The following is an 11745-nucleotide window of genomic DNA, read 5'->3' on the forward strand; positions in this document are numbered from 1 at the left end:
CCTCACAAACCTGCCTGAACCCCTCTAACCAGACGATCAATGGGAAAGGATGGAGAGTGAAAGGGGTCCTGTCTCCCTGGGAAGGGAAACGAGGAGAGGCATGGGAGGGAGGGTGTCTGCAAATGACTGATGGTTGGAAGCCGGGATTTTGTCTTCCAGGGTTACCTGTCAGAAGGGCTGGTAACGAAGTGGTACCGCTCACCACGCCTGCTCCTCTCCCCCAACAACTACACCAAAGCCATCGACATGTGGGCTGCTGGCTGCATCCTGGCCGAGATGCTCACAGGGAGGATGCTCTTTGCTGGTAAGCTGCTGCCCAGGCCACCCTCCTGCTCCTCTGCGGTAGCTCAAGTAAACGGGAAAAAACATGCTAATCACAAAACACACTAGTCTTTCTCTTTGACGTTACCTCTGCGGCTTTTACGGCACTACGTCGAGGCACCTCATTATCAACAATTTCAGGCAAAATACTGGAGAAGCTAAAAAGAAAAAAGCCCTTTGAACACAGAACTTTCAAAATCAAGTAATCATGTGGATTTAAACACCTTGAGATTGACCCCTGAAAACACCCATCTGACATTTTCAGCCCCTTCCTCCCCTCTCCCTGCCACTGTGAGAGGTCGGTCTGGAGCGCTTATTTGGAGAGGGGACCCTACAAGGCTTCCAGAATCCCTGAACTGACCCTACGTGAGTCTACTGCAGGGAGAGGCCGAGGGCCTCGTTCAGAGCAGACGCTGATGCTGTAGGCACTTCCTGGGCCGGCATTCCCAGCATTCTCACGTGCCTGGTGCCGCACAGGGCATCGTGGGGGCACACGGGAGAGCCCCGCCCTTGGCCACCAGCCTCTGGGAGACTGGGACCCACCCATGGGAATCGATGGTAAGGAGAGGGCGCCCTGTGCAGCTGGATGAGTCAGGGGCACTTCTTCAGGAAGACGGGGCCCAGCTGGATTCAACCCGGTAGAGGTAAATGGCAAGGTACTCGTGCAAAAAGGGAAAATAGAGGGAATGGAAGTAAGAACAGCCTGGAGGTCAGAGGGGGCAGCAAAGATTCAGACCTGACCCATCCCAGCAGTGTCAAAGCTCTGAAGCAGCATCCATGATGGCCTGGGTGTAGAAGAGGAGTTGAGTTTCCGAGACCCACAAAGCCTGAAGCTTCTTACAGATGAGGATGCTATTCATTCCCAGCAGCTAGCATGATGCCTGGCAGGGAGACGACACTCCATGTATAATCATTCGTGGAATGAATGAACGAGTGAACAAGAGCTTGAATGCTCGACTCCATCCTGTCCCACAGACCTGGCGCCGTCTGTCTTTCTCCTTCTGCCCAAAGGAGCACAGAGGCAAAGTGCTTACGAAACATCCCAAACTTAATTTGTTCTTCCTGATTTTTTTCCCTCCTAATGGGAATCCAAAGGTAAGACTCATGCCTAGCTTTAAAGTTGCTTCCTTCCCCAGCCCAGTAAAGGACATGCACAGAGGCATATAGGAAGGAGCACTTGGAAAGCTTCAGGCCAGGCTGTCCCCATCACTTTAGTGTGGGCTGACTCAGGCTTTATGAGACTGGTCCATTCCAGAGGCACAGAATGCTAGGGGAATGGACAGTGCCCCAGAGACTACCCCTTCTTTCTACATTTGACCAAGCCTCAGAGACGGCAAGCAACTTGCCCAGAATCACACAGCAAGTTAGTGGCAGAATGAACCCAGGTCCCCTGGCTCCCAGCCCAGCACTGCCCCCACTGTCCTAGGCTCCTGGAGCCTCGCTGGGGCTTCCTCTCATGCCAGCCATGTGGGAGCACGCTTAACCATCTGGTGTTTACCTCCCAGGGGCTCACGAGCTGGAGCAGATGCAGCTCATCCTGGAGACCATCCCTGTGATCCGGGAGGAGGACAAGGACGAGCTGCTCAAGGTGATGCCTTCCTTCGTCAGCAGCACCTGGGAGGTGAAGAGGCCGCTGCGCAAGCTGCTCCCAGAAGTGAACAGCGAAGGTACCAGAGCCCAACAGCTGAGCCGGCACCTGGAGGCGGCGCTCTGCACTCTGGCTTCACCTTGGGGGCCGGGGCAGGCAGTCTCCTCCAAAAGGACCAAGCAGAGTCCCTAGACATGGAAGCTGGGGACCCCTGGCAGCGGGCATTTGCCCTCACTACTTCCAGACTGAGTTCGGCCATCAGGCCATCCTCAAGGTGGTCACGGCTGGTCCTCCATTCTCTACCCCGATTGTGCTTCCTTTTCCTTCTTTCTCACTTGCCTCCCTCTCTCTCCTCCATCTCCCTTTATTTTTTTCCTGCTGGAAAGCATGGTATAGTTTCATCAGCATGAAAGCCAGAACCTGGCTAAGTTCCCATTTCCCCCAGTGACTAGCTGTTTGGCCTGGGGCAACTTTCTTAACTTCTCTGCATCTCAGTTTCCTTAACTGTAAAATGGGTATAATAATACATGACCCATGGGGTCATTGTGATGAGTAAGTACAATAGAATTTGTAAAGCCCTTAGCATAGGATGGTTGCTTCATCATCTGAGATGTTACACCAGCCTTATACCTGCTGGTGGCTTCCTTAGGAAAGCCCTATATCAGGTAGGCTATAGGTTTGGCCAATTGTAAAAGAAACCCAGATTCTCAACAGCTTAAACTTCTTATTTAAGAAAAAAGGAGTTAAGTATATTTCTCTGTTATATACTAATCCAAAGTAGATAGTCCAGGGCCACTGTAGTAGACCTGCGCTGTAGTCATCCAGGGGCCCAAGCCCCTTCTGTCTTGTGTTTCTGCCACCTTAGGGTGTTGCCCGTATCCCCTGGAGGAAGGTGGGGAAGGAGGGAAGGTCCCCCCTTGCCTTGAATGTCATGAGCCAGAATCTGGACACCTCACCTCCATTCATGTCCTGTTGGCCAGAACTTAGTCACATGGCCCCACCTCGCTGCAGTGAGGCTGGGAAGGGGACACTTATTCCTTTGCCACTGTGTGTCCACTACTAGGGAAGAGGAGGACAGACATGAGGTACACACTAGCCATCTCTGCCACACTCCTCCCCATCAGGAAACCAAGAACTTGGATTAACCATGTCTTTGGCCATGATCCCCATTCCATCTCAGTTTCCCCATCATTAAGGGAGGGAGGCAATTTGATTCCCCACAAATTAAGTCTCAGCCTGTCCACATTTACGTTGACTCCTCGGCCTCTGTGGAAATCCCACCATGTAACAAGAGGTTCGGAATTCTCAGGAATTCTGGATCAGGGGTGTGTCACCCATGTCCCCCTTCCCCGAACCAGCACACACACAGCAGCCCCTCGGTGACTTGGCCCTGGGCGTGGTGGGCCTGACTTGGGGAAGTCAGAGACATAAGAGCTGGTCTAGCTGGGATGATGGAGTACCCGTCAAGATGAGCACACAGAGGAAGGAACACATCCTAAGGGGCCAGCGAGGGCTCTGGGTATTTGGGGAGGGCAGAGGGCCATCAAGCATGAGACGGACAGAGAGCCGGCCTGGAGGACTGGTGAGGGCTCACATCAGCGGGAAACTGGCTGTAGGAAGTGAAGCTGGAGAGGTAAGGAGGGCCAAGAGGCCGCAGGGCTCTGAATGCCCAGCCGATGTGTGCAGACTTGTAGCCAAACAGATGCTCACAAAAGCCGGGCCTGCTCCGCCCTCCCCACGTGCCAGCCGCAGCCACAGTTCTCTGTCTGCCTCTGGGCTTGAAAAGTGGCCCCAGTCAGCCCGGCCTCGGGGTAACAAGGTACAGCTGACATGAAACTTCAGCGGGAGAAAGGGTATCACGCTCACCTGCCCAGAAGAGCCAGTCGGTGACCCTCGGTTCATCCCGGGCTGTACATTCGAGACCCCGCACGCCTGGGAAGAGGCAGAGGGGTCTCTCTAGCCGTCATCCTCATAGGCTTGAAGGACACAGCCTGGGTGGACTGTGTGCCTCAGCAGCCAAGACGGCTGTCACGCCGCAGCTGTAGGACGAGGGAGCAGGCCTGAGACCGTGCCACGGCATTCCGTTCCGAGCTACACTCACAAGAGGCCACTATAGCACAAGTGACAGAGCGGGTGAGGACACCTAACACACAAAATAGGGAAAGGAGTGCTCTGGGTGCAGCAGGGGTGAGGGGCCTTTTGCCCACCTGCCTCTCGATCTCCAGAGACCCCCCCCCCGCCCCGAGAACCCTTCCAGAACCCCTGGGGCTCTGAGACGCTCAGCTGGGAAGCCACTGGGGCCACAGAAAGGTGACACGATTGTACAGAAGCCTCATTATATTAGAAGCGCCAAAAATACATGCGGGAGGTCGAACTTAGAGAAAAGAAGTTGGGGAGGTGAAGCCAGTGCTGCAGCTAAATAAACCTGAAATCTCCATGGCTTACCTGCTAGCAGTGTATTCACTGCTCAACCCAGGTCCAGACAGAGTGGAGACCATGCCTGGGACGCGGGCCATCTGCCATCTTCAATCACAGCTTTCAAGGCTCCCCCCCATCCCAGGGCACCAACTTGCGGCCAAAGCCAGGGGAACAGAGAGCAGACACTCCTGCAGGAGGTTTCTATGGGTCTGGCCTGGACGTGGGGTACACACATCACTTCCACCCCCTTTCCATTGGCCCTGGTCACACAGCCACACCTAACTGCGGGAGAGGCTAGGAGATGTAGGCCAGTTGTTTGCCAGGAGGACGGGGGCTTGTGTGGAACGTGACTGCTGCCTTGAAACATGAGGAACAGTCATGGGGAAGAGACAGCATGCTGACATGGGGGGACCACAGAGGGCAGAGCTAGGCTCCAGGGTAGGGATTAAAGGGGCAGATTTAGGTTTGCTATAAGGAAGGATTTTCTAACATTTAGGCTTCCCAGAAGTGTCTGGGCACCTGCTGGAGGACCAGCTGTCAGGGAGAGTAAAGGGGAGATTCTCATCCTTACTAGAGTCAGTGGAGTGGCCTTTGGGGCTGGCACTTTCCAAGGTCAGGGTTCGCTGGGTCTTTTTTAATAATGACGATAAGAGTGATGATGCCTGCCAATGTTTACAGCTCTGACTCTCTCACTTCCTTGTCAAAAGGTCCAGGGTAATAGGTGGGGCCAAGGGAGGGGCTGGGAGCCCCAAGAAAGGACAGGTTTGCCCAGCCTGGAGCTAGGCAATGGCAGAGCTGGACCCTGCACTGCCCGATTCTTCCCAGCCCTGGGAATCTGTAAGGCTGATTCTCTTTCAGGGCCGCACCCCGGGCCCAGAAGCAGCCCCTGAGCCCCAGAGCACTGGGGAGGGATCTGACTTACTGCTGCCTAACTCATCTTTCAGTCCAGGATTATGGTGCGGAATCTCCTCCTCCTGGGAGCCCAGTGACCTTCAGGATCCATCGATTTCCTGAGTCACTGATGGATTTTCCTTCAGAGAGGCCCAGGGCTGATGCGAGGGGCAGGGGAATGGTGCGGGCTGAGGCCCACCCGGGAGGCCGTGGGAGGCGACAGAAGCCTGGCCTTGAGCTCAGCTGCTTTCCTCCCTCTCCACGTGGGCCGTAACATGATTAGCCAAGCCATGATTTAAGGGGAGCCTCCAGACTGGACCTGCCCTGAGAGAACCCGGGGCTCAGCTCACAAGGCAGGCGGGCGTCCCTACCCCTGCTCAAGACCAAGGGCACCAGCACCTGTGCGCGGAGCTGATGTTCAGCGGGTGCACACCCACAGCGCCCGCTGGCTGCAGTGGGACGGAGTCCCGGCGCCCTCGGCAGGAACTGCACGTTGGCACGTCCTCGACTGGCTTCTTCCCCATCCCCCTCTGGTGCTTCCTGGGGTCACTGCCGTATCAACTACCTCCACCCCATTCCTTGTCTCTGGGGGAATCCAGCCTAAGGCAGAGTTCTAGCCCTGGACCTCCGGTACCCAACGGTGACCTTGAACAAGTCCCTGTACCCCTCTGGACCTCTATTAATTCATTTGTGGAATCAAAAAGCAGCATCTGCTCTGAGTGTGTCCCTGGAATGTAGTGAGGACCATGAGAAAGGAAACAGCTAAAAAGCCATTTTACAAAATGGTACTGATGAACCCAGTGACAAGACAAGAATAAGGATGCAGATGCAGAGAATGGACTGGAGGACACGAGGTTGGGGGGGGAGGGGGCGAAGGGGAAGCTGGGATGAAGTGAGAGAGTAGCATAAGCATATATACACTACCAACTGTAAAATAGATAGCTAATGGGAAGTTGCTGTATAACAAAGGGAGATCAACTCGATGATGGGTGATGCCTTAGAGGGCCGGGACGGGGAGGGTGAGGGGGAGTCGCAGGAGAGAGGGAATATGGGGATATGTGTATAAATTCAGCTGATTGACTTTGGTGTACCTCAAAAACTGGTACAAGAATGTAAAGCAATTATATTCCAATAAAGAGCCTAAAAAAAAAAATTGAAAATATTTCACCAGTATTTTATATATAGTATTTATACACTTTGATTAGTAGAGCGTATATATAGTTTTGTATAGTATCTAAAATACCAGTGAAATTTTTTCCTTTTTAATAAATTATTTGCCTTTTAAAAAAAAAAGCCATTTTACAAATGGAAAAGTACAAACACTAGGGGGCGCCCCCATGCCGGGGAGGCTAAGTCTCAGGTTGGCAAAGGCACGAATGACCTTCCTGTCCTGCTCTGCTCCCCACAGCCATCGACTTTCTGGAGAAGATCCTGACCTTTAACCCCATGGATCGCCTGACTGCGGAGATGGGGCTGCAGCACCCCTACATGAGCCCGTACTCTTGCCCCGAGGACGAGCCCACCTCGCAGCACCCCTTCCGCATCGAGGATGAGATTGATGACATCCTGCTGATGGCGGCCAACCAGAGCCAGCTCTCCAACTGGGACAGGTGCGTTGCAGGGGCTCCCACCCTGGAGTCTGGAGCCCACATTCCCATCCTCCCTTTTCTGTTTGCCTCTGATCCTCCATGACCTTTCCTTCTGTCTCCCAAGTTCTATAGCCCATGGGGCACATTCCCCAGCTTAGCTTCCTGCCTTTCTCTCCTGTCCCCAGACATTCCCGGTAGATGACCAGCTGTGTCCTGCAGGTGTGGTCAGGGGCCTGCCTTTGTGCAACACCAGCCACCACCAGCTTTCCAACCCACCCCAAGTACACTGCACACAGGCCTCAATACAATGCTGGGCACGCATTTAATGAGCACCCACAGCCAGAGCTGTCGTCTAGCAGGCTGGGAATCTGCCCCAGAAAAGCAAAATGCAACAACGCAAGACAAGAAAACAGTGTGAAATTTACCACCACACAACACCTTCAGGCCGTTCACATCATTCACACCTCCTATGATGCCATAAAGGAGGCACCATTATTATTATTGCCTGTTGACACATGAGGAAGCCACAGCTCAGAGAGGTTAGATTGGCAGTGTGTCACACAGCTAATACCTGGCCCACATGGGGTCCTCCCCGATCTGCATGCATGTCAGACACTGCTAAGCAATCACAGGACTCTTCCCTGCTCAGCTGGGCTGGACCTCAGAATCCTTCTCAACACACTCTGCCCGGAAGTCACAACCAATGAATCAGAGTTGGGTAGAAGATACATTTTTTTTGGACAATCTCTGCATAAGCACACAATGATCTCTTAGGTCCCTTCCTGTTCTGATGTTCCTAGATCAGGCAGCTAAATGTTTGGGCATCACCATCTGCTAATTCTGGGAGAGAACGCTGGTAGCTGCTTGGTTTAGAAATAGAAGTCAAGAGCTTAGCAGCTAGGACTCTGAGGGGGCCTAAGTGGGAGCCCTGCTGTTGCGAGAATATGACAGCTAGTTACATAAGTGACAGATGAGCAGTTTCTCCTTTTCAGTCATTTGACAGATGATGGGTTTCAGATGAAGGAGGCTCCGAGGGAGGGTCAGGGCAGCGTTGCTATTTTGGAGCAGGTTTGTTGGTTTTTTGTTGTCGATTGTTGTTATCAAGAGTTGCCAGCAAACAGAGATTAATGAAGACTCTCTCTTCTCCCGCCCCTGTGCTAGGCCTGCCCTTGACTATGGTTCCTACAGCCCCTCCCCCTCTACTCCACAGCATCTGAGGGCACAGAGCGCTGGCTCTGTGGGGTTTGTCCGACGCTTATCATGGCTGTGGCATGGGGTTGGTGCCAGGAAGACTGCAGTGGGGTTTCTTTGGCCCCTGCCCATCAACTCTGACCGCTTCTAAACCTGGTGCTCCTCTGCTCTAGACCTTTCCCATCACACCTGCATGAGGAAGGTGAATGACAAAGGCAGTGACAAACCCCTTCCCATAGGCCCTGCTGCTCTGGGCAAACTGCTCACCTCTGAACACTAGTGTCCTCATCTATGAGGCAGGTGAGAACACTCACTCCACGGGGTTGCTCTGGAGACCGCAGACACCTTACATCTGGCCCTTGGCGTGTAGCAGCCAGAGGTCACGGTCTTCAAAGGTTTTTCCTCCTAGAAATTGCAATTTCAAGGACCCTCATGGGAGGAGGCAGTGTTCACCTCTAGGAGTGACTCCTGCCCTAATGGCATCACTGGGAGGGTGGGCAGAACTGGGACCTTCCTGTGCCTCACAAACCACATGGTGTGGACTGCGGCTGCCAGCCTGCCCAGTCACGCAGCCAAACCTGCCTGTCCTTGGCTTTTCCTGTGTGGGCACTAGTCCTCCTGTTCCAAGAGCAGCTAGCTGCTGCCTGAGGCTTTCTCTGTGCTCCCTGCCTCCCCCTGCGCCCTAAATTCTGCATAGAACACCTGGCACAGGGAGGGAGGGCTCAGCCCAAGCTGATGGGCTGCCCACCTGCCCTTCATTTGCTCTTAGCTAGTGGACTTTGCCCTTCAGGGCTGCAGGACAGTCGACAGAGGGCAGAATTCCAAGGATCTTTGGCCTCTCCTGAGGGTGTCTGAAATCTTTTGGTATGCCCCACCCACTCAGCATCTATGCAGAGGGCTGCAGGGCCTCCAACCAGATCCAGAAACACCTGGAAGGCCTGAAGGGCCACGCAGATGCAGGGCCCCTCCCTGGACCTACTGCATCAGCACTGGGGATGTGGGGCAGGCATGGAACTTTATTTCTAATCCCCCCAATCACCCCCACACACAATGATTCTAATCCTAGCCAAGGCTGTGAAGCACTCATTAGAGCCCTGCTACTCAAAGTGTAGGCCAAGGACCAGCAACATCAGCATCACCTGGGAGCCTGTTAGAACTGCAGACTCTCAGATCCCACCTCATCTACTGGATCAAGATCTGCATTTTGACAAGGCCCCCAGGTGACTGGTGTGCACATCAGCGTTTGAGGAGCACGGCATAGGTGGATCCACTAGAAAGTTCCATGAGAACAGGGATTTTGTTTTGTTCCCTGCTGTGTCTGGTAATGCCCAGAACAGCACAGGGCGCAGAGGAGGAGCTCAAAAGAACTTTTTGTAGGGTACTGAATGAATACAAAAGGATACAAGAGTTAAACCGAGCAATCAGTCCCTCTACCTGAGCCCTGGAAGTTCACCGTTACTTTGTCCCATCACCCTCCCACCTTAGGAGGTGGGAGGACAGGGGCTGGGAAGGAATGGAAAGCCAGCCGGTGGGTAGCAGACAGGGATTGGGGGGGAGGGGGGTGGTTCCAATCTCCATCTCATCTTACCTTTGCAGGTACCCCGTGAGCCTGTCGTCGGACCTGGAGTGGCGGCCCGACCGGTGCCAGGACGCGAGCGAGGTGCAGCGCGACCCGCGCGCGGGCTCGGCGCCGCTGGCGGAGGACGTGCAGGTGGACCCGCGCAAGGACTCGCAGAGCAGCTCGGAGCGCTTCCTGGAGCAGTCGCACTCGTCCATGGAGCGCGCCTTCGAGGCCGACTGCGGGCGCTCCTGCGACTACAAGGTGGGCTCGCCGTCCTACCTGGACAAGCTGCTGTGGCGCGACAACAAGCCGCACCACTACTCGGAGCCCAAGCTCATCCTGGACCTGTCGCACTGGAAGCAGGCGGCCGGGGCGCCCCCCACCGCCGCGGTGGCCGCGGTGGCGGCGGACGCAGGGCCGCGCGACGACGAGCCGGCCAGCCTCTTCCTGGAGATCGCGCAGTGGGTCAAGAGCACGCAGGGCGGCCCCGAGCGCGCCGGCCCGCCCCGTGCCAGCCCCGAGCGCCGCCTGTCGGCCTCCCCGCCCGGCCGGCCGGCCCCCATCGACGGGGGCGCCAGCCCCCAGTTTGACCTGGACGTGTTCATCTCCCGCGCCCTGAAGCTCTGCACCAAGCCCGAGGACCTGCCGGACAATAAACTGGGCGACCTCAACGGTGCGCGCATCTCCGAGCACCCTGGCGATCTCGTGCAGACCGAGGCCTTCTCCAAAGAAAGGTGGTGAGGGCGGAGGGGCGCTCCAGGCCACCTCGAAGACCATCTCGGGGAAGCGGGGCCTGGCCGGAAGGGGCTGCCTCCCTGGCACCTCCGCCTCCCCCTTCTGCCCCGCTCTGCTGCCTTGGGGTTAGCAGAACACAGGAAGGATCCGAGGAGCAAGAGGAATGTCCATTTCTTAAACTGCCTTAATAACTAGCCTTTAACCTCTGGGAGCCGGTTTGAACAGGAGCCTAGTTCAGGGGTTGATCACTTTTCCCAGCAAAGAAGAGGCACTTGTGTTTTTATAAGTGGTGGTGGGCAAGGCAGAAACATGTCTTAGCAGTCTGCAGGCCCCCCCCGCCCCACCGCCTTGCCCCTGGGGGCTGCGTGCAGAGGAACCTTGTGGGCATAGTGTTGGAACCATCTGACCCAACTAGCCTCAGCTGACAGGTGAGGAAGGACAGTGAGGCCCAGGGAAGCAAAGTGACTTGCTTGTCAGATCAGGGCCTAGTGAGTGTCAGGGCAAGCCTTGAATCCCAGTCTCCTGGCCCCCAGGCCAGTGTCTGCTAAACAATGTCTTCCTCTACTGGCGTCACTCTGGCTTTCTGCTCAGAAAACTTGGTTCAAGATGTGTCTTCCTTGTCCATTACCATCTGACCCATTCCGTGTGCTTTTACTCAGAGTCATGCCCCTTGAATTCTAAAATTGGAAACTGAGCCAGCTTCTTTCCCCTGGTCACTAAGCATATTTTTTTCTGGCTCCTCAAGTACGTAAATATTCCCATCTGCCTCACCCCTATAGTATTTGCCTCACCCCTGCGTGGTCTGAAATCTTGGTTTCAGATCAGACCAATTTGGGGTCTGCGGGTAAAATAACCTATTCTCCCAGGCCTGTGCACACGCCTTTTCCAGAACTTCCTATGCACTTTCCTGACACATGTGCAGACACGACACAGCTCTTGTTCCCAAGAGAATGTCATACACGGGTGAGTTTGAAGACAGCAATTCCAAGAATCCCTCCAGGCTTCCCCACCCCCCACCCCAACCCCATACACGCAGCCCTGCTCCAAACCTACCCTGGGAACTTGTGTTCTTGGCACGAATTGCTCATTTGGAGGAAAGCAGCGAGGTGCCTGCATAGAGCAAATATGCTAGGAGAGAAGATTTCACATAGGATGCATCCGGCTTCGTTAATACTGCCCCTGATTTTGATCATGCATGTAGCCCCAGCAAAGAGCAGGCCCTGAAGGAACGCACTGGAGAGCAAGAGGCCTTGGGGACCAGGAATCCAGAAAGGCGGGAAGGTATGAAAGGTGGGGTGCCAACATCGAGGGCCCTCAGGGGTCAGGCACCAGCATGGGGACCCCACGACAAAAGAAAGGACCCGAGGCCATCATGTCCCTCCTAGCTTAGGCCAGGATGAGGGGGAGCATGCCAAACCAGAGGTACACGCATCACAGAGCCTGGGGGAACG

General features: G+C 54.9%; 1 protein-coding gene across 1 annotated transcript in view; it reads left to right on the forward strand.

Moving 5' to 3' along the window:
• Positions 1-10300, forward strand: part of MAPK4 (mitogen-activated protein kinase 4) — a 60064-nt gene extending 49764 nt beyond the window's left edge. Inside the window, exons 2-6 of the mRNA XM_057699806.1 lie at positions 160-304; positions 1827-1988; positions 6627-6832; positions 8376-8383; positions 9595-10300. Of these exons, the coding sequence (XP_057555789.1) occupies positions 160-304; positions 1827-1988; positions 6627-6832; positions 8376-8383; positions 9595-10300 (1227 nt within the window). The remainder of the gene's footprint in view (positions 1-159; positions 305-1826; positions 1989-6626; positions 6833-8375; positions 8384-9594) is intronic.
• Positions 10301-11745: the final 1445 nt, after the last annotated feature.

This window comes from Hippopotamus amphibius, chromosome 11 (genome assembly GCF_030028045.1).
Source record: "Hippopotamus amphibius kiboko isolate mHipAmp2 chromosome 11, mHipAmp2.hap2, whole genome shotgun sequence".
In the NCBI taxonomy this organism is placed as follows: Eukaryota; Metazoa; Chordata; class Mammalia; order Artiodactyla; family Hippopotamidae; genus Hippopotamus; species Hippopotamus amphibius.